At 46.4% G+C, this 22,842-nt stretch overlaps 1 protein-coding gene across 1 annotated transcript in view; it reads left to right on the top strand.

Annotated features, from left to right (window-relative positions):
- The window catches only part of LOC122379497, a 29,550-nt gene extending 11,326 nt beyond the window's left edge, over positions 1 to 18,224 (top strand). The window contains exons 2-7 of the mRNA XM_043361764.1: positions 5,957 to 6,222; positions 9,745 to 10,091; positions 12,566 to 12,703; positions 14,066 to 14,275; positions 14,808 to 14,832; positions 18,212 to 18,224. Of these exons, the coding sequence (XP_043217699.1) occupies positions 5,957 to 6,222; positions 9,745 to 10,091; positions 12,566 to 12,703; positions 14,066 to 14,275; positions 14,808 to 14,832; positions 18,212 to 18,224 (999 nt within the window). The remainder of the gene's footprint in view (positions 1 to 5,956; positions 6,223 to 9,744; positions 10,092 to 12,565; positions 12,704 to 14,065; positions 14,276 to 14,807; positions 14,833 to 18,211) is intronic.
- The last annotated feature ends 4,618 nt before the right edge of the window (positions 18,225 to 22,842 follow it).

Raw genomic sequence — 22,842 nt, 5'->3', positions numbered from 1 at the left:
AGTTTTAAAGATAAAGAAAAATGTTGAAAAACAAAAAGATATAAAACGAGCAGCGCTACAAAACTGCTATCTTGTTTGTTATATATTTGCTTTGATTTTGAACCCCAAATTAACCCGCGCCCCGTTGGGCTCTGCCGAGCAACGCACCCCGTTGGGGGGGGGGGCAATTTGCCCCCCAAAGATCTCGAGAACCACGCAACCTAGCGACAAGCGGCAACCGGTGTTGGATAGCCCTATCAGGGAACTACCTTATGACCCAATTTTGTTGACCTAGGTCAAACCGATGATGTCGCAGGTCAGGTCAAAGGTCGAATTTTCACCGTTTACAGGCATTTCAAGAAATGCGTTGTAAAACGATAGGCGTTATCACAAGTGTATTCGCGGCCATTGGGGCGACGTAAGAAAAGAAGAAAACAACTGGCCCCAAGAACTTTAAATTATCAGTTAGCATGCACCTTTTCCTTGATCTGTAGATAATTAATCATTAATTGCTAGAGAAAATTGCATTTAAAATCTTCCATTTATGTTTTTTTTTTCATCGTTTGCACAATATGTTCTTTTACTAAGCTAGAAACACTAATTAGAAATAGTTCCCGCATCATCGTCAAGAACAATAGGGAAGGCTTGAAGTGAATACAATAATCTAGACGGTTTTGTAATCTATGTGAAGACACTTCTAAAATTGCCTGTAGAAATATTGAAGGCAAAAGTTCAACTTTTTCATAAGACGGATGTCTATAAACCTATCAAACGTGTGACAATTCAGCCGGTATTTCGTCGCCTACAGCCCAGCTTTCCCTAGTGACCGATAGAGGCGCTGCTATCGATGTCCGCCCGTGCCGCCTAACGATCGAGTAAAATGCATTTCATTGAAAATCATCGATGGGGAAATGTTCTTCAAACACATATTTTGCTATTTGAGGTCACTGATGCCAGGTCAGGCCACAGAGGTCAGGTCACTGGGGCGGGGGGGGGGGGTCACAATATGAAAGTGTCGTGTGATACATGTTTTATGGTCCATTTTACATGACAAATGCGATTGTGTGGGTCAGGCAGACTTTTGGGCCAGCTTTGGTCACTTTTTGGTCAAGGTCAGGTCAAGGTCAGGTCAAATTAGGTCAAATTTCAAAGTTGATATTTTTGCACAAAATGGGTATTGAATTGATGCAGCTCGTCACGGGGAGTTCAATGGTGGTCTTTGTTTTGCCCTACGTGGTCTAGAATCGCTAAAATTGAGTTAAAAAATTGACGTCATCATTTTTGAACAGTTTTTTTTCGCTATATCTTGGCCAAAAAACGAGATATCGATCTGAAATTTGGTATGTATATAGAAGAGCGCAGGGACTATCACATATATTTCGATTTTTTTTTCGAAATTCGGAAAATTTTGGGATTTTTTTTAGTTTTGGAAAAAAAAAAATCATTTTTTTGAATTTTTTGGGTCAAAAACCCAAAATTTTAAAAATCCGAGGTAACATTTTTGTAGCGCCGCTTTTTGTCGACTAGACCATATAAAGAAGTTTGAAATTGCTTTGTAACTGTAGATTTGGTGAGCGTTTCAAGATTGCATGTTTTTGGCTCATTTTTGCTCGAACACGACCTCAGTTTGACCTCAATAACTCCTTACCTAAGGTGACCTAAGACTTGAAATTTGGTGTGAAGGTGTCAAATTGATGCCCTGGAAGGAACTGACAATTTAGCGGCGCTGCGCGCCGCCGTTTTCTTGCTATTCAGGAAAAACCACAGGGAGGGGCCAAATTGCCCCTCCCCCAACGGGGCGAGGGTTAAAAAAGTGACTTTTGAAATAATCCCCTAAAATGCAAAACAAAATAAAAAACTGATCTTTTTGGTTTGCATTTTAGTTTTGCAAAACAAAAAGATCATTTTTTTTTGCAATCCCGCGCCCCGAATGGGCGCAAGAATTGCGCGTGAAACACATATTTTGCTATTTGAGGTCACTGATACCAGGTCAGGTAACAGAGGTCAGGTCACTGAGGACCACAATATGAAAGTGATGTGTAATCCTTGTTTAACCCGCGCCCTGGTGGGGTCTGTTTATAACGCGACCTGGTGGGGGGGGGGGGCTATTTTTGCCCCCCCCCCTCGTATCTCCGAAACTACTGGACGGATCCGCAAAATTCAAACGGCGTTCGAAAGGCCTGTGAAATTTGTTGAGGGAAACCAAATTTTATTGACCTCGGGGTCACCGATGACGTCACAGGTCAAGTCAAAGATGACATGTTTCACCGTTCACGGGTCTTCTAGGGAATGCGCTCTAACACCAAGGAAAACGCATTTTGTCGAGAATCAGCGATAGGGCGTCAGTTGCCTAGTAGATATGTTGCTATAAGAGGTCACTGACAATACCAGGTCAGGTCACAGGTCAGGTCACCAAGGGTCACAGGTCAGGTCACATGAACCAACTTTACTAAGGTTGTGTGATGCATGTTTTATGGCCAATTTTTCATTTCCAACTCAATGGTGTTGGTTATAAGACTATCAGGTACGGCTTAGGTCACTTTCTGGTGAAGGTCAGGTCAAGGTCAGGACAAGGTCAGGCCAAAAAAGGTCAAATTTTAAAGTTGATAGTTTTGCATAAAATGGGTATCGATTCGATGCAGCTCGTCACGGGGAGTCTAATGGTGGCCTTTGTTTTGCGCTACCGGGTCTAGAATTGCTAAAAATTAAGTTTGAAAATTTGACGCCATCAATTTTGAACAGTTTTTTCGCTATAACTTAACCAAAAAAAGAGGTATCAATCTCAAATTTGGTATGTGGATGGAAAGCGGTAAGGACTATCACATATATTCCAGTTTTTGCGAAATTCAAAAAAACTTTTTGGATTTCTCGACTATTATATCCAAAAAATATATTTTTTGATTTTTGGGATCAAAATCCAAAAAATTCAAAAATCCGAGATAGCAGTTTTGTAGCCATGTCAATTTTACAGCTTTTATGTCTTTATCGTTTTTCTGTATTTGCAAAGCTATAGGCCTGACAGCTCTTCCCGCGAAACCCTTTTTTGGGTCGAAAACGGCAGAACATGACGTCACTCTGACGTCATTTCCGGCCAACCTATCATAGCCTTTGGAAAAATTTTTGGTCCTAATGTGTAAAATTGATGTCCGGGAGGGTACTGAAAGTTTGGTGACGATCGGCGCAGCGGTTCTGGAGATATATCGAAAAGTCTGGAGGGGGGGGCAAAAAATAGCCCCCCCCCCCACCAGGTCGCGGGTTAAAGTACCCGGCGGCCGCTGGGCCTCCGCGCCATCCGCCGTCCGCTGGGGGGGCATATAGTTGCCCCCCTTTACTTCTGCGACGATATCGTCGCAACGCGAAGAGATAGAGAAGCGAAACTTTGCACATATTTTCCTGAATACATAGCCGAGGTTGTGTCCAAATTTAATGTCGATTTCATCTGAAATGACGTCACAGTGACGTCATAAGTGAAATTATAGATTTGCGACTCTCCAGTTTCCTCACGATATATCAGATATATCCCTCGCCGGCCGAGGGGGGGGGGGGGGCGGGTGCCGCCCCCCCCATAGGGTTTTTTCGCGATAGCTCCGAACACGCTGGCGATAGAGAGCTGAAACTTGGCATACCTGACCTTTGATCCAAGCCGCATCTTTTGACACCAACCGCATTTTTGGGTCAGGTCAGGTCACTGACCTATGACGTCATAAGTGAACCTCTGCACGGTCTTCAGATGTCGCAACTTCGCAACGCCCTCACTGCCAGAGGAGATGTCACAGGGAAATGAAACTTGCAGGATCTAGTATCCATTATGAGTCTCACAACTTGTATATCTCGGATTTTTCCTAAAGGTCATATGAGGTCAGGTCATTTTCGTGACCTCACCATTATAAGTCAATGGGGAAAAATTCAAACTGCTATTCTGGCGCCGGGAACGATCTCCAACTATCTCAAGCACACAGAATCGTGATTTGATGCACTCCTTGCAAGGTTAGATGCGTCACTTTTGCAATGTTGACCTTCCGTGACGTCATTTATGACGTCATCAAGGTCATATTAGTTTTTCGTCAATAACTCCCGATCAAATTAAGCTAGCGAGTCGGGAAAGCCAGCAATGGACTCAGGAAGACCTGCCGAATCGAATGATATGCGACATGACCTATTTCGACCAACTTAGTGACCTGGGGGTGCTGACCTGACCTTGACCTGAGGTCAACACCCCAAGTTGACCTGACCCGGACAAAAAGTATATCATTCGACGCGCCTGATCAAGGCGAACACGATGCTGCCAAAATCGCGGCTCTGCGGCCGTTTTTTGCGAAGTTATTCACCAAAAACTGAACCGTACCCTGGGGCACTTGACCTGACCTCAGAGGTCACCGGTTGACCTAGGACCTTAAAATCGGGTACCAATCTCTGCGTCTCGTAACGGCGCACACGCTCGTTTTTTCCGCGACGCGCTAGCTCCACCAGGGGCGAAACGGCGAGGGGGGGTCGTACCCGCCCACCCCCCCCCCTCGGCCGGCGCGTATGTAGAAAACCAATAGGTCCGGCGAGGGTTAAGGGACCGTATATAAAGGGCCGATTATTGGTCAGGACCTAGATGGAAGTGTATTTAGGTGTTTCAGGATGACAGCAGGTGCTGTCTAGTTCATTTACAGTTGAGTTTCATGCTCAGCGACATCAGAAACGGTCCGTATAGGAAAACGACAATATTTTATGACGTCACTGTGACTTCTTAAGTGCTACAACCACCAAATTCTGCTCAAACATTGCCTTGGTATTCATTTGAAGCTACCTTGAGTTTCACGTTCGTAGCTTATCAGGTTTCGGAGATATTCCGCAAAACGTAAAGGGGGGCAACTCTATGTCCCCCCAGCGGCTCGTGGGTTAAACATGCATAAGGGCTACAGTCTGACCGTCGAGGCCCTCTAGGTGGCCTCTGATGGCCCAAAGCCAGCCTCTGAGGGCCCAGCGCCAACCTTAGACTTCAGAGGACAGAGGGCCCCACGTTAACCTAAGAGGGCCTACATTGTCCTTAGATAGCCCCAAGCTGAGCTGTTCCCAGTGGGCCCCAATCTGGCCTCAGAAGACCCCATGCCGCTGGTCTTAGAGGAACCCACGCTGCCCTTATATTGCCCCACGCTGGTCTAAGGGGCTACGCACTGGCTTCTTTGGGCCCCACGTCCACATTTGGCTATTTAAGGTCCCAAAGCGGACTCTAAATGACAATGCTAGCCTCCGACGGCTCGACCTCGGCTTCTGAGGGCCCCTACGCTGGCCTCCAAACCTTTGATAGAAGTTTGTTAAGACATGTTTACGTATGCTTAACTGATTGGGCAGAATTTTGGTATACCGTTACCTACGGTATATGGTGTGAATGTTAGGTATGGTGTAAAGGTCCGCTTATACGGTGCATATTAGGTGGTATATGACATTCTGATTTCTGGAGTCTGGTTTGCCCCCCATCCCCCAGTCGAAATTCCTTAGCCGAGGTCCTGCTGTGTGACTGTGTCAGTCCTGCTGTGTGACTGGCTGTATCCTATACATCCGATCCATCCTATAAGTATACATCTGGTGTTTCTAAGTACATCAGGAGCCAATCGCCAGGGGTCGTATAACCAGACCCTCCCTCTGCACCGTCCGCGTTATGAAAAAGGCCTGGCCATGGGGTAAACATTCGTAGTGATAAACTTGTCTTTATTATCTCTTTTTTTTTGCGAAAAAGTAGTAACGATAGTAAATTTTGATATTGGTTACCTTAGACCTGTTTGCCTGCCTGCCAAGCTTGCCTGCCTGGTATGCAACAATGCGGGTTGCATGACAAAACATGTCGTAATACGTAATGACACGTCGTTTTGTGACATGATAAGACACGACGCTGCACGACATGTCGTAATGCGTACGACGTAACGCTACGTACTAAGTCACCTTTAAATGATTAGTAGAAACGTAAAAAAACGGTAATTCTGCGTTCCAGATGGAGATGACAGATGTGCGTGAAGACCTGGCCGCCCTTCGCCGGGAGGTGGCCTCCCTTCGCGAGGAGGTGGCCAAAGTCCAGGGGGAGAACGCCGCACCACACGGTGCGGTGGTCCTCCTGGAGCAAGCACTGGTTGAAGAGCGGACCACTCGCCAGACCGTGGTGGAGGATCGCTACGGTTTGGCGTGTGGCGTGGTTCTACTCGGTTTGGCGTGTTTCTACTGGGTCCGCCGGCGAGCGGCGCCATCCGGCCGTTCCCAGAGGTGAGACTGGGAGGCAGCAGGGGTGGCTGTTGGGGCTGAGAGATTTCGGAGAGCTGTCATGGTGAGATGTAAACTCTCTTTGTAGGTAGAAGGCGTAAGAAATAAAACACCAGTAAACGTGATATCCCGCGAGTTGCTGGGGGGGCTTTACCCGGGCGGGGCTGGGGGAAGTAAATTTTACCCCCCCCTCGCGAATTTTGCAATATCTCAAAAACGGCGGCGCGCAGCGCCGCCAAACTTTCAGTACCTTTTCTTACACCAATTTGACACGTTCTCTGAAAATTTGAACGAAATCCGTCGGAAAATTTTTGAGAAATTGACGTTTTAGTGACGTCATGTTCGCCATTTTCGCCTCCAAAACGGCAAAAGTTCAAACGCCGCTAACATCTTCATTTCTAAAGGAATCAAGACGTAACAAAAAAGTGATACGTAATTCTACTTTGTCTATCAAATGGCTATCTCGGTTTTTTGAAAATTTTGGATTTTGGCCCAAATTTTTTTCAAAAAACTGACTTTTTTTGGAAAATGATTATACAATCCAAAATTTTGAGTGTATCAGAAAAACCGGAAAATATGTCAGAGAAGTGGTCTATGTGCACCTACATACCAATTTTTAGAAGAATCAATTCAAAAATGTGGGAGTTATTCAAGATTTTATGACGTCACGACACACAATAATTTTGAAAAATGATTTTGTTTGGAAGTTCTAGACCTCGTACGGAAACAAAAATAGCACCATTCGATTCGCCGTGAAAAACTGCATCAGATAGACACCTTTTTAGGCCTTAACAACCAACTTCAAAATTTGACCTCACTTGACCTGACCTTGACCTGACCTCGACCTGAAATTCATCCAGAGGTGGTCCATATCACTTATTGAGTGTGCCTATTGAATTCTATGAGTAAAATGACCCATAAAACATGTGTCGCACATGCCCTTTTCTATATTTTGTTTTTTGGTGACCTGACCTGACCTGACCTGACCTTGATCTTGACCTCTGAATGATATTGTATGCAACGAATATTGTCTTGGTAGCCTAAGAACACGTTTTGGGCAATCAGTCTCAGTCGATGACTCCATTCTTCGGCAACTACGGTGCAAGGCCGATACTGTAGAAACTTGCAATTTGTACCCTTGACCTGACCTTGACCTTGACCTCAAACTTTAAATAAAGTACATGTTTTTAGTTGTTCGTGATGAGATCTTTCGATTGGCGTTTGATTTTTCCAAATCGGACCATTAGTTCGGGAGATAACAGGGGGGGGGGTAAAATTTACCCCCCCCCCCCAGCCCCGCGCGTTCGGCTGGAGACCCCAGCCCCGCGCGGGTTAAACACCCCCACTTTTTTCGCCGGGCCATAGCATAAAAACGGCGCGCCGCTGTCGCGCCAAATTTCGGGTACCTGTAGGGAATTAATTGAAGTTTATTGTAACAAAGTTTAAAAAAAATCGGTCGGAAAATTCTTGAGATATCGATGTTTTAGTGACGTCATGATTTCTGAGTTTTCGACCAAAAACGGCATATGTTCAAAAAATCATATAAAATCACAACTTAGACATACACACATGCCGTAAACGCCATTAGACTGCCACTACATTAAACAATCAAAAGGCTATCTTCGATTATTGATTATCGTCCCCCATTTTCCAGAATCTTGAACTGAACCTTGGCAATTTTTCGTGACTTCTTCACGACCATGATACATGCATTTCTTTAATTGAACTTTTTGAGCCAAACACGTAGACATATGACAAAATGAATGTCACCATCGTGTTCTACGCCCCAAATTACCCTTAAACATGTGTCACAGGCTGCGAATATCAGTTTTGATTTTCGGGGATATGCGCCTACCCGGTTGACCTGACCTTGACCCTGACCTATGCTTGACTGACCCCTACATGGAGCTGACACTCTCGTAGACCTTATATGATGGATTGTGCACCGTTTTGACAGAGTTTATGACGAGAGGCGCCCATTGCGAAGTCCTGAAGTCAATGCTACTGAAAGCCCGATTTCAGGTGTTTGACCTGACCTTGACCCGACCTGTGACCTCAAAATTCAACTTTAACCCTCGCATGTGTAGGGGGGGGATCGGATGGACCCTCCCATGGTTTTTCGCGAATAACTCGCGTAAAAAGCGGCCGATCGCGACGAAACTTTCAGTACCCTCGCATTGGTCAATTTTACACCTACCCTAAAAATTTCATGACCCTGACCCAAATGACCTTTGACCTGTGACCTCTATTCCGAGACCATGTTTGGTCGGAAGCGCGATTCCGCGTATGTCGGCTCGCATTAGCCGCGCGTTTGCAAGCTTTTCGTGGTTTCAAACGTTCAAACATGTGATTTGATGTTGCTTCCATGAATTAGGGTGGGTGTCAAGGTCGCCTGAAGGTCAGGTCAGGTCATTGACCTTTGGTGACCTCGGTTCACTTTTTCGAGTTTTACATGTTTCTCGGCTAGTTTTTGGAGCTGAATTCGAATTTAGCAACCATTTCAACATTTACGAAGTAGTTTTTTGGTGACTTTGTAACATGTTACGAAGGTGTCAGAGGCGGTGGACACGTACTACGAATACCCGTCACGACGCCTACTGGTTGACCTGACCTGACCTGACCCGACCTGGTCTAAATGCTTGAAGACATCATCTGTGATCAAAACTAACACGATATTCGTGATCAGCGTCCTGAAACCCCCTTAGCAGCCACACTTTACGACTTTCTAACAGGTCCCGATTTTCCCGACCTTGGGTCATTGACCTGACCTGGAAGGTCAACCAATGACCTAGGACCTTAAAATTGGGTACCATCGGCCTCCTCTCGTGACGGGCAAGACGCCCGTTTTTTCCGCGAAGCTCAAGCTCGATCAGGGGCAAAACGGCAAGGGGGGTCCAACCGACCCCCCCCTACACATTAGAAGCTGGCAAACGCAGCACACAATAGCGAGGGTTAAAGTACTCATCTGAAGCGTCTCGTCGCGTTCTTTCGTTTGCCGCCTCCTGCGTTTCGCTGCGCTTATTGGTTCTCGAGTTATCGGCTGGGGGCGTTTTACGCCCCCCCCCCCCAGCAAACGGTGGATGGCGAAATACCCCAGCAACTGCCGGATATGAAGAAATAAAACAGTAACTTGTAATTGCAGTTTCCGCCCAATTAAAGAAACATGCCTTTAATTCTTACTATCTTTTGCAAGTCAGCCGTCTAGTCTTGTTCGTCTTGTTCCAGCTTTCGGCAGCCGTCCTGCATAAAGTTGGCCAGCTCGGGGCATCATATCCCGCACTTATTTACATGTCTTCATCAGCAATCGTGTCACAAAATCTAATCGGTCGTTTCAAATCGTTCACAGTCGTATCAAATCAAATCTGAACGATTTAATACAGCCGAATAGATTTGACGACATACCATTACTGACGACAATTTTATGGAAATGAAGGTAGGTATATCGAAATATCAGATGAGCCGACAATAAATGCGGAATTGTTATGCCTGTTTAGTAGATTTATAGACTTTTTTTCTTTTCAGTAGAGCTAGAAAAATGGCCAATGACGTCACGGTACAGACGGAGCCCCAGCCATCGGCAGTCAGTGACGTCATAGTACAGACGGAGCCGCAGCCATCGGCAACTTGTGACGTCACAGTACAGACGGAGCCCCAGCCATCGGTCGCCAGTCTATTCAACACGCTTCAGGAGTCGCTCGGCCTTGTAACCATGACGACGTTCGACGCTCCGTCAGCCCTTGGCGAGGATCAGCTGACGGCGCTCCTGCAGAGTCTTCCTCGCTTGGAGGAGCTGACCGTCAGGGTCCCGTCCTTCGGAACGGGGCGGTGGCTGCGGCTGCTGCCGACGTCACTGAGGACGCTATACGTTGCCGGTGAGAAGTAGGTAGTTGAGGAAAATCGTACTATTACTCCTGAATGGTGGTAGGTACTTACATGGTACATAGAGTAACAGTTTCAGTGATAAACGTTCAGCGGACATAATAGGTACCGTAAAGTGGGGCTATTTGAGACAGTAAAGTAGTGGTTTAGTAAAATCGCTGTAAAATGAAAACCGTTCGATATTTTTTCGTCATTTTTGCTTAGGCTGATGTGGAATTGAACAGTGAATGCCCTGAATAACCTTTTTGAAAATTTCGAAAAGTTTTGAAAGAAATTTGGTCTAAAATACGAAATACAGAAAAACGCACAATATAAGTTGCTCGAAAAGGACCCCTACCTGCCGCTTAACATAGTTGAAATTTTAACAGCTTCGGCACTGCATCTATCGTTACTACCGTTTTACTTATAGGCTAAGCATATTTTTTCATGAAAATATTATACATTGTTAACGTTACTGCCGATTGCGTAACCCATTGTCTCAGAATCCCGATGATGCCATTGCCCACCTGGTCAAACCTCAACCGATATGCCAAATAGCTACTGATAATGGTGATGCGATTGCACCCGAGAAGACTTACCACCATCTACTTAGAGTGCATCGAACGTTCGACATGAGTAACACCGATGAGTTGGTCGTGGTCATAAACGTGCAGTGGGTTCATGGTATTTAGCAGGAAGCAATATTTACATGCTCGTAGTGTAACATAATGACCCTTTAGCTGGTGACCAAACTAGTTATTCTGATGAATATGTGCTTAAAATGTGCTTCATCAGTCACTTACTTAGTCGACAATAACACATGTCTACCTTGGTTGACCAAAAAACACCATTGAAGATTACTTAACACATGAACGTACTGTTAGGTGAGCCTATGCAAGTAGGCTTGATGTGGTAGGGTTACCGGCCAATTGATACAGCATGCAGCGATCGAGGAAAATCGTCATAAAATCAAAACCGCTTAACATTGTTCTGTTATTTCTTCGCATGAAGATGTGCAATGGGACAAGGAATCATGCAGACTATTCACTTAAATGTTTTGGGAAACCTTTTAGCTCGTTTGATTCATTACGGTGTGCTTCATTAGGTAGCGAGCCTGTCTCAAATAGCCCCACCGACTTTCAGTATGTCTGTTTCACGCCACCAGGGCTATATACAAAAACTTTCTTTCAAAATTTTACTGTTGTTGTCTTTAGAATAGTCCTTGATGATCATTCTGCAAATTGGAAAGTTTAGGGTCACATCAGGGGCGGATCCAGAAAATCTCCAAGGGAGGGGCCATTAGAAACCAGGAGGCCCCCCCCCCATAATCCCACCTGTTGGAGGCCCCATCTTCCCACTTGTTGGGCCCCCCCCCCAAAAAAAAACTGCGTCTATTGAGCTTATCTAGCTGTTCAGGCAACATCTCAACATCTGTGCAGGCTTGGAGGCCCTCTGTGCAGGTTAGGAGGCCCTGTAAAAGTGGTCATCTCTGTGAGTATAAGAGACCTCCAAGTTATGAAAAGCTTTACCAATCTTCTAACAAAGAAGTCTTCTCAGCTAGTCTTCTAAGAAATAACTAAGTGGGTAGGTTAAAAAAAAACTCATCGGATTTCGGCCACTTTATTTTCAGGAGGCCCCCTTTTCAGCTTTTTAACTTTTTAACTTTTTATTTTATTTTTGAAAAAAAAATCGGCCAAGGGGGGGGGGCCATGGCCCCCATGGCCCCCCCCTTGTATCCGCGCCTGGGTCACATCATATTATGACAGCCTTAGCATATAGTGATACAATTTTATAACCTACCGAAATGAAGCTTCCTACGAAAAATGACAATATTGAATATAAAGGAAATGTAACTGTCTTTGCAAAACCAATTTTTGCCAGAATGATCAAAATTTAATTTCCAATCACATGGCATTTAAAAAGTTATCTCTAGCGTGACCGATTTTCTTCAATTTCTTCGTAACTAAAACTGTCTCAAATAGCCCCACCCTATGGGGCTATTTGAGACGGGCTTTAACTAAAAAAATATCCTTAATCATTATTACTAGCTGAACCAAAATGCACCTATATGAAAGAACTTACGGAGAACTACATTTTTGCAATTTACATGCTATAAGAGATATGAACCGTCTTAAAGGGAGAGGCCAAAAACTGTAAAATCCGTTTCAAATAGCCCCACTTTACGGTATGTGCAATGCTACCTACATGCTACACAAATATTAGCCACTGTATTGTACCTTCTTTATACTCTTTCAAACGAATGTATTAATAAACGAATGTATTAATTAACTGACGCATGTATAAGCGTAGGTTATACACACTAGTGCATGCATTGTGCACAATTTTCAATTACTGTCCAACAGTGCCGATCGACCCTGGCTTTGTCAGTGTCGTCTGTGTCAGGGTTTGACACCACAGTGTCAGCCGCCTCCCGACCCGGCAGCAGCTCCGTCCGACTGCAGTCAGCTGACACAGCTCTGTCCGACAGGGCCGGAGGTGACGGAGCCGAGGTGGCCGGGACAGTACGGGAGTGGTCTGTCGGTATCTCTCCAGGGGGTGGCTGCCGACACCATCAGTCACCTGGCCACGGAGCTGGGGTCACGGATTACCCTACTAGTCACGGATGGTGAGCAGCGGTTGAAGTTACTCATATATGAATGGCTAGGAAGGGATAAACAACAGTAGCTGTTCCGGCGCTCAGCATTCGCTGGCTGTGACGTCACGGCCACCCCGGCGGGCGGCGGCCCGGCTGACCTCCATTGACCTTGAGACGCGCCGCCGGCCGCGTCAGCTGATTGTCGGCGGTGCGCGGCGACCCCAAACGCTGCCGGACTGGTCAGGTGCAGGTGGCGCTGCCGGGCGCTCCTGAACGGGGCAGGGGCCAGGGGCGACACGGGGACACGAAGAACAGGAAAACTGGCCGGCGGCAACGCTCCTTGCTTGTTATTTTTGCTCTAAGGAACTGCTTTTTTTCGAGCAAATGTTCATAAATAACGTGGAGAAGCAGTTTATCCCTGAAAATCTGAAGCCTAAATCAAACCAAGAATAACTGGATACAACACATATTACATGTATTGCAGGTAATGCTGCCTCATCCTAAGGTAAGACGGAAGCCATAAGCCATGGCAAGCTGTAGGATGACAAGTCGTGTGCCGTGTGGTGAATGGTGATGGTCAATGATTTGGGCCTCTATTGGACGTAATATTTACGCTACAAATTTTATAACGATACAAAATTGTTATAATTAGCTACACATAAGTGCTGAACAAAATACTTATGTGAAAAGGTTTCAAAAACTGTCATATTGATCAATTGACATCATGAAAATATGCGTAGTTCGGAATATAATGCACTAATTAGTGGTGATTTTGTTTTATATGTCAAAGACCCATTTTCATTGTATTTGTTGAATATTATGTTACGGAAAGTCGCCGTAACTTATGAAATTCACATCGTTTTGATAAAGTACATACATATTTACTCAGACACGGAATTATCACAGCATTGTAGCCACAAACAGTTTTCACTTTGTGTTTTCTACACCTGTAGGTAAGTGTACAGCCCTCTGCAGACTGCGTGGTAGGTATTCTTTTTTCGACAAAACCGATAATAACTCAAAGGTTATGCTATCAGTCGGTCGGAACTCACTGCAAATAGATGTGCCATGCTCCACTCCTTCGATTAGGTTTATCAATAAACAAAGTTTACGCCTTGTGTGGCGACAAAATGCAAAAGTTTGTTTTGGGGGCAAATATAAACTTTTGGGTTTAATTGCCTAACTAGATGAAAAATGGATACGGTGATGATGCCGATCTAAGGGGCGAAGTCTAGCGCGTCTTGCTGTTACGATTTCCGAATGACCGATAGCATAGTATTCGCGTTATTCTCATTTTTGTCGAAAAAAGAATACCTACCACGCAGTTTGCAGAGGGCTGTACAATGTTTGACCATAGACAAATGCCTGACATTGGTTCAATCACCTTTCCAGCACAAGTTACTACTATTCCAAGTCAACTTCGTGGTGCCATCATCAGGGTGGGCCCAAACACTATCATCCTTCCGGCCGGAGTCGGTGACAGCGAGCTGACGGAGCTGCAGATCTCACGGGAGACTGTGGAGCGGCTGTCAGTCACCGCCACCGACCTCCCGCGACTGAGTTGGCAGCTGCCGAAGTGTCTCAGGTGCCTCAATGTCAGAGGTGAGATACCACGGATCATACATGTAATGCCGGTATAATGGACAATGCATATGGATATACAAATGAACAGGGAGACAGACGGCAAATGGACGAACCGTTCGAATTCAGCCAACATCTTACAGCCTTGTTTGTGTTATATGGTATTGTTAGAGTGATGCAATGCATGCATTTGCATATAGTGTGAGCATCAAGTGCATGCATGAAATATTATTGTAGCAATTATGGTAATTTGAAATGGTTTCATTGCAACCACTGCGAACCATATATTTATGTAGTCTACCAACTTGATCCGTTACTATACCATGACTGGCTGCCCAGTGCCTAAGCCAATGTGCCTTGCAAAAATCGTAATACTTATGTTGCTCATATTTTCATATTTACGTATGTATGCTGTTGCTAAAAATATCGTTGTGCAGCGGGGAGTGTTAGTGCTGGCTGTGTCAGTGTCTGACACTCTGGTGTCAGTGGTGCAGCGGGGAGCTGGCGGCAGCTCTGTCCGACTGCAGTCAGCTGACACAGCTCTGTCCGACAGGGCCGGAGGTGACGGAGCCGAGGTGGCCGGAGGTGACGGAGCCGAGGTGGCCGGGACGGTTCCCGTGGGGCGGGCTGTCAGTGTCGCTCCAGGGGGTGGCTGCCGACACCATCAGTCACCTGGCTGACCTGGGACGGAAGGTCACACTACTGGAGATATACGGTGAGCAGCGGCAGCACGGACAGGCCGCTGATATACGAGTTCAGGGAATAGCGGACATCGAGTAACGGTGTGCCGGTGTCGCACCTCATGGAGACAGGTGTGATACATAGCCAATGTGCTTTGCGAAATAATGAAGCCAATTGAGCTCCAAAATGGAGGACTGTTCACTCAGTGACATATTCGTTCAGAGTTAGTTGATCATACTCATAACAATTGTGTTGCACTGTTCAATGAAGTTCAATGCATTTGCTTAACATTGCATATAGGTATCATATAATAGCACTGTCTTACCACTGTCTACTGTGTCCATAAAACCATGAGAATTATTAGGTGTTTTTTTTTTCGTTTTGTCATATATCGACATATATTACAGCTAACTGTATCTGTCTGTATGTGTGTCTGTGTGTTTTCCAGACTGTCCTGATCTCACGGCCGGCAGCCTGGAGCCCCTCACCAGGTGCCCCGAGCTGCGATGCCTATCAGTCACCGCCGCCGACCTCCCGCGACTGAGGGGGCAGCTGCCCGAGCGCCTCTGGCGCCTCAATGTCAGAGGTGATATACCGCAGATCACACATGTAATGCCGGTATATGCAAATGAACAGGGGAGACGGCAAATAGTCGAACTGATCAGCCTCAACTAGCAAGTTTCATCGTTAATCGTGTATATTACTCGTCTCGTATTGTGGTGAGAGGGGGAAGGGGTTCAATGGATGCCCTTCGATAGTGTCCATGCTTGTGGCATATGCGTGGAATATTAGTGTAACGTCACGGGGTGATTTAAAAGTTGAGGTACTAGCGATAGTTGCATTGTCACAAGCAGCAAATTTCCGAACAAACGTATTGAGTATTAGTGCGAATTCGGCATCCGAAAATCAGGGATAATTTTCCGGGATCAACGGGATCATTCGGTGTTTTAGGCTGACACCGTGCACAACGCACATGCCAATGAGTAAAAGAGCCATTACTGAAGCAAAAGCAATATAAAAATATGACTTATTGCATCGATAGTCCCTGCAATACCAAATTATTACCGGTGATCCCGGATAATTATCCCTCATTTTCCGGATGTCGAACGCACGCCTGATCGACAACTGACACTGACTGACTACATAGATAGCTCGCTGACGACGTGTCTGAGCAGACTGACGAGACTGACTGGCCGCGGCCCTGGCGCGGCGGTTATACAGAGTATAGGTGGCGCCACGATCGAAGGCGGCCAGCACGGGAATGCAGGCATTGTTACGATTAGAGAGCAAGTATTTCAATGGGGAATGATTATTAGATATAGTGCAACCAATGAGAGTAGCATAAGACGTTTCATAGACTACTGTATTACGCATATACTTTTCGCATATACGTATTATGTTCATATTCACATTCTACATATGACTGCTGCTGCTAAAAAATTGCTGTGCGGCCGCTCGTCTGTTTCAATGCTGACTGTGTCAGTGTCTGACACTCTGGTGTCAGTGGTGCAGCGGGGAGCTGGCGGCAGCTCTGTCCGACTGCAGTCAGCTGACACAGCTCTGTCCGACAGGGCCGGAGGTGACGGAGCCGAGGTGGCCGGAATTAAACCCGTTGGTTCGTGGTCTGTCAGTGTCGCTCCAGGGGGTGGCTGCTGCCGACACAATCAGTCACCTGGCTGACCTGGGACGGATGGTCGGACGACTGGAGATATACGGTGAGCAGCGGCAGCACGGACAGGCCGCTGATATACGAGCTAAGCGAATGGCGGACACCGAGTAACGGTGTGCCGTTGTCGCACCTCATGGAGACAGGTGCGATACATAACCAATCTGCCTTGTGAAACAATGAAGCTACACTGAAAAAAAATCGGGGAACCCCATTTCCTACAATCTGACACCACATACTCCAAAATACTCCTAAATTAGGCTCCGTTTTCATGATTTTAGGATGTCATGGGTGTTGTGACACCCGACACGGGAGCCCCATTACCTTTTGACGCCGCAAAAATGTACATGACCCCCTTGGGAGAGGTTCGGCTAGCGAACTCCCCAAAAATTGCAGGCCAAAAATTGGAGTGTCGCTGAGACACCCCCGTTGAAACCCCTCTGGGGTGTCATTATCCTGGAGTGACACCCCGTGTTTTCAGCTTCAAATCCTACCGATAGATGGCGCAAACTAAAGTTGGTAAAATCGGGACCTGTTTTTCACGAATGGCTGGTGCATGTTTGGAGCTAAGGCAAAAGCGTGCATAGCGTAGAGTGGCCAACTATATCATGATGATATCGATTGATTGATTGATTGTTGAGTAGGTGCTTCGGTCCGCGTGGACCATTTCGCACCATAATAAGTTACCTATTTAAGATGGGAACGTGAAGATAGTTATTTCTAGAGGCTGTCGAGGAGGTCTATTGTGGAGAGAAAAGAGAAAAGAAGCTTGAGCAAAGCGGAATGTTCGTCTCCTAAAATAACAGACATTGTCATTGGCACGCCTTGTGCCCGACAGTAGTCTTCCATTGGTTTCCTTTTTCTAGCGTGATTTAAACAGTGTAAGACAATGTGTTCGATGGTGAGTGTTGTCCTGCATCGTAAACATACAGGTCTTGGTTGTCGAGAAAAAATGAATGCATGAGTGAGATATGTATGACCTATGCGCAACCTTGTCAAGACCTTTTCTTCTCTTCGGGACGGACGAGTTGATGATTCCCAGTGAGCTATAAGTGGTTTAATGCGATGAAGGTGTGTACCTGGACCATCCGTGTCCCAGATGCGCTGCCAAAGTTGATGACAATGACGTTTTATTGAAGACTGAATACTACTAATATCAATGGAAGTTTCAGTTACGATAGGGAGATCCAGAGATTGCTTAGCATATCTATCTGCTTCCTCATTTCCGTGGATACCACAGTGGCCTGGTACCCATAAGAAATGTAGTTGTACCCCTTTTTTCCTTAATGCTTCATGAAGGTTTAGAATGTTGATTTTGATGTGCTGGGTCAATTCTGGATTTTTCAAGTATTGAATGACAGATTTTGAATCGGTGCAAATGCATGCATGCTGAATACTGTTTTGCTCAATGAGTTTAAGTGCATGCAAAACCGCATGCATTTCCGCCGCGAATACTGATGACTCATCAGGTAGCCTCAGCTTTGCATGTGGGAGGCCTGGAGAATAAATGCCAAAGCCTACCTTATTGTTTTGTTTCGATCCATCCGTATACAGAAAATGGAAGCGAGTGTGTGCTGCTCGGAATTTCATAAACGTTTGCTGTATTTCAGTCGGAGAGTATGAGTCCTTTTTCTCGGTGATCAAAAACGAAATAACTAATGGTTGCATCATCCATGGCGCCACTCCCAAGGGCGGTAGTGGAGTAACTTCAGGTAAGTTATATTCTATATCTTGCTGGTATTTTGTAACTCTGGAAGCGATTGTGAGGCCAGTTCTTCGTTCACATCTCCCAATGTAGCTAAAGTGTAACCGAGGAAGAATCGATATTGCTTGGTAAGCTGCGTGAGATGGGAACTGTTTTATTTTTGTATAGTATCGTAAGTTCAAGTTTATTCGTCTAATATGCAGGGGAGGTATATTCGCCTCCACCTGTAGGGACAGTATTGGCGATGTCCTCATGGCACCCAAAGCTAGACGAATAAAGTTGTTTTGTATGACCTCTAGCTTCTGTAAGGAGCAACGGCTTCCTCCAGAATACATAACTGATCCATATTCTATTACTGGTAATACTATGCTTCGGTATAAACGGAGTAAAGTTGAACGATCAGCACCAGCTGGAGTACTTGTGAGGCATCGGAAAAGGTTCAGTCTTCTTTTGCATTTTGTTTGTACATGTTTGATGTGCCTATTCATTGTTAACTGGGAGTCCAAAACGACCCCCAGAAACTTGAAACTTGAAACCCGTGGAATATCGGAACCATGTAATTCTGGAAGCTTCAAGGGTGAAATCCTGGTGTTTCTGGAAAAAATCATAAGTGCCGATTTCGCTGCCGAAAATTCTAAGCCGTATGTTTCTGACCACCTTTCTACTTTATGGAGAGCGAATTGCAAGCGTTGAATACCATAATCATAATCAGAGTCGGTACACCAAAGTGCGCTGTCATCCGCAAACAAAGAGAAGGAAATGCCGTCTGGGATGTTGCTGAACAAATCATTAATCATAATATTGAATAGAATTGGAGAGAGGCAGCTACCCTGAGGAAGGCCATTCTGTGTCTCGTGAACATTTGAAAAAATAGAGCGAATCTTCAAGCGGAAACGTCTGGTTCCAGACAGAAAGTTGTAGAGATAGAATGCCATATGTCCTCTGATGCCAAGTTGTGCTATTTTGTGTATTAATGCAGGCTTATGGACCATATCAAAAGCGTTTTTGATGTCCAAAAAAATTGCTAAAGTGTGATGTTTCTTTTTGTATCCTTTCCTTATGTCACTTTCAAGGCGAACTATGTGGTCAATCGCAGAATGATTGTTTCGGAAACCACATTGAAACTTGGAAAGCATATCCTGTTGTTGACTTATAAATGAAAGACGTGATGCAACCATCCTTTCAAGCAGTTTTCCTAAACAACTTGACATTGCGATAGGTCGATAACTTTTCGGGTCGTATCGGGCTTTACCAGGTTTCAATAATGCTACTACTATGCTTTCTTTCCAATCTTCAGGAAAAAGATGTCCGCTGAAGAGCTCGTTGAATGTTTGTAGAATTAAGTGCTTGGAGTGATCTGAAATATGGCGAAAGAAGGAATAATGCAGTTTGTCTGGTCCTGTTGATGTGTTACCAGAAGAGTTTATGGCCTTGTTAAATTCTTGCATCGTGAAAGGAACGTTGTAGTCTTCACTGTTATCAGAGAGAAAAACATTGTGATCGAAAACAAATTGCTGACGGGCAGTGTCGATAAACCCGGGACGATATCTTGCGTTTGAGCTTGTGTGGGAGATTGTCTCAGCCAGACAGTTCGCGACGTCGTTCGGCTCGCTCACTGTTTCCCCAGTTCCTGGGAGCTTCAGAATAGGGAAGGTTGCGCTCACACGTTTCCCTGACAACCGTCGAACTAAATCCCAAATCTTAGAAAGTGGTGTTGAAGAAGTGAAAGATGATAAGAAATGTTGCCAGGATTGACGCCTAGCCGTTCTTATAGTACGTTGTGCATTTGCACGTTCTCTATTTCGGATGATTAATGCGTCATCTGTACGGTGTCGTAAATATGCTCGAAAAGCTCGCTTTCTCTTTGCCACAGCTTGTCGGACAGCAGGAGTCCACCATGGTACCGGGTTGGCTTTCCGGCATGGCTTGGTTAATGGGATACAGCGGTTTGCCACTGAGATAATTGTTTCAGTAATGTAAGAAATATTGTCTACTGGATGATCTAGGTGTTCATTGAGCTCAAGTTCACACAACTCAGTAAACTTGACCCAATCCGCCTTATTTAGATTCCACCTAGGTGAAAAAGAAGAGACCCCGGCGACTGGAAAATTAAAACGAAGAGAAATCGGATAATGGTCGCTGTCATGGATGTCGCCGTCTGCGGACCACTGGAACCAAGTGGCTAAGCATGGAGAAGAAATAGATAAGTCGATGGAAGACTCAGTGTTATGTGACAAATTGAAATGTGTGGGCTGGTTAAGATTAAGTGTCACCAGCCTATGAATGTCAAGAAAGTCTTCGATTATTTTGCCTCTACCATCCAACAGTTGTTCATCCCACCAAGCTGGACTGTGGGCGTTAAAGTCACCGAGAAGAAGAAATGGATGTTCGAATTGCTGAACAAGATGGTTGAGCTGCCGAAGGAGTTCGGAGTTATCGAAATCCGGAGGAATGTAAATACTGCATACGTCTACGTCCCTGCCATTCATATACATCGTACATGCGACGGCTTGTAATTCTGTTTGGATATCAAGTAAACTATGTGTGTAATCATTTTGTATGTAAAGCGCCACACCACCGTGTCGGCGCTCTCCGTAGAGCTCATCGTGTCTGTATAATGTGTAATTAGAAAGTTGAAAATTATACTGGTCGGTTGGTAAAAACCAAGTTTCTTGGAGAGCAATCAGTACCGGAGTAAGTACCGAGAAGAAGTTTTTTATTTCGGCCCACTTAGAAAGCAGGCCACGACAATTCCATTGCAGCATGGTGTGCGGATTCATGATTGTGGACGCGAAGATCTTCCACGGCTGGGCGAGGCCCAGCTCGACGCGCGGTTACGCCCCATCGCCACCCGAATCGGTGGTCGTGGCTGGCGATCTTTAGACTGTTCATCCATGTGATGGGAGGGTTTTGGGCGAGCGCCACTCGACCTCTGGACTTTTATCCAGCCAGTGGAGCGGCTTGCTCCAACAGACTTCGGCTTCTGCGCAATCTCGGGAGAGACAGCTGGCTGGGAGTCGGGAGGGGACGGCATCTGTTCATCAGGGACTTCAGACGTCTGAGTCGTGCTCGTGGTGGCGATCGGTTCGGGGCTCAGAGGCCGCAGCAGCTCCAGAGGAGGTAGCGCGGCGATCGGCTCAGTCTGTGTGCTGGAAGAGGTTGTCTGGGTGCTGGCAGCCTTAGCGTAAGACCTACCGGGTGTTGGTGTTGTGGTTTGGGCTTCCACGCGACGGCGGGCCTCGGGGTAAGAGATGTCAGCTTTGGCTTTGAGTTCACAGATGCTTTTTTCTTTTTTCCAGGTCGGGCACTGAGAGGATGAGACGGTGTGGTCTGGGCTTCCGCAGTTGAGGCACGAGACAGGGGAAGTGCAGGGAGAACCCTCGTGAGGAGCCTCACCACACTTGGGGCAGCGAGCAGTCTGCCGGCAGGAGGAGCTACCGTGTCCAAAGCGTTGGCATTTGTAGCAGCGAAGAGGGTTCGGGACGAAAACTCGGATATCCTTTTTCAGCCAGCCAATCACGATACTTTCCGGCAGAGTGGTGAAGTCGAAAGTAAGGACTAAGAGACTCGTGTCACGCCGTTGGCCATCACGGAACGTGGTCAGACGTCGGATGTGGGTCACCCCGTCCCCTCTAAGTTCGGCCAGGATCTCGTCTTCGGTCATATGGCGGAGTTCGGGAGCGAAAATAGTTCCTTTGCAAGAGTTCCGAGCGTGATGGAGCGAAACGGTGACCTTCTTGCCGCAGAAAGTTGTAGTCTTCAGGAGTGCCTTGGTGTGTTTGCGTGAGTTCGTTTTAATGATCAGAGTACCGTTCGCCGGTGCCTCGATGTCTACATCGCATGGACCGCATATGGCGTCTACCTGTTTTTGTGGCCAGAACACGTTGATCTTCCGGAAGGAAACTTCACTATCGCAAGGCTTAACGACCAGGTAAGAACCGTTCGAAGCTAAGTAAGGCTCGTCAGAAGAGCGATCAGCGGTGGCACAGGCAGGTGAGTAATCAAAGTTCGTGCGCGGGTCAGAGCTCCGGGAGTGGTCGTTGGACGGGCGAGGGTCAGAGATCCGGGCGTGGTCGGCAGACAAGCGAGGGTCGGAGTCTAGGGCGGGGTCAGAGGTCGAGCAAAGGTCAGAGGTCCGGGCGTGGTCGGAGGACGAGCGAGGGTCAGTACCGGGTAGGGCAGCCGAGGGGTGGGTGGAGGAGGGAGGGGTAACGGTTGGGCGGGAGTCGGTTTCCATGGAGGCAGGAGCAGGGTCAGGAGAGGGATTCGAGACGGGAGGAGAGTCGGTGTCAGAGTCGGAGCAGGAATCAGAAAGCGGGCGCTGACGGCGCCGCTTCCCCATGATGGGGCAAACGGAAGTTGGGTGTAGGCAGTGAAGGGTCAAGGATGAGAACAGTTGGTATCAACGGGGAAGATAGGACGCGAGGAGAGAGCTCAAACAGTACCCGTGAAATGCCAGCAAAGAGCTAACGATCACCTTAGCCTGTGATGATGATATCTAGACTGATTACCGTGTCATACGTTGGTCGTGCACAC

The sequence above is a fragment of the Amphibalanus amphitrite genome, unplaced genomic scaffold (assembly GCF_019059575.1).
Source record: "Amphibalanus amphitrite isolate SeventyFive unplaced genomic scaffold, NRLGWU_Aamphi_draft 000008F_arrow, whole genome shotgun sequence".
NCBI classification, from domain to species: domain Eukaryota; kingdom Metazoa; phylum Arthropoda; class Thecostraca; order Balanomorpha; family Balanidae; genus Amphibalanus; species Amphibalanus amphitrite.
Note: the sequence above shows the minus strand (reverse complement) of the source record. Positions and strands in the feature narration are given on the sequence as shown.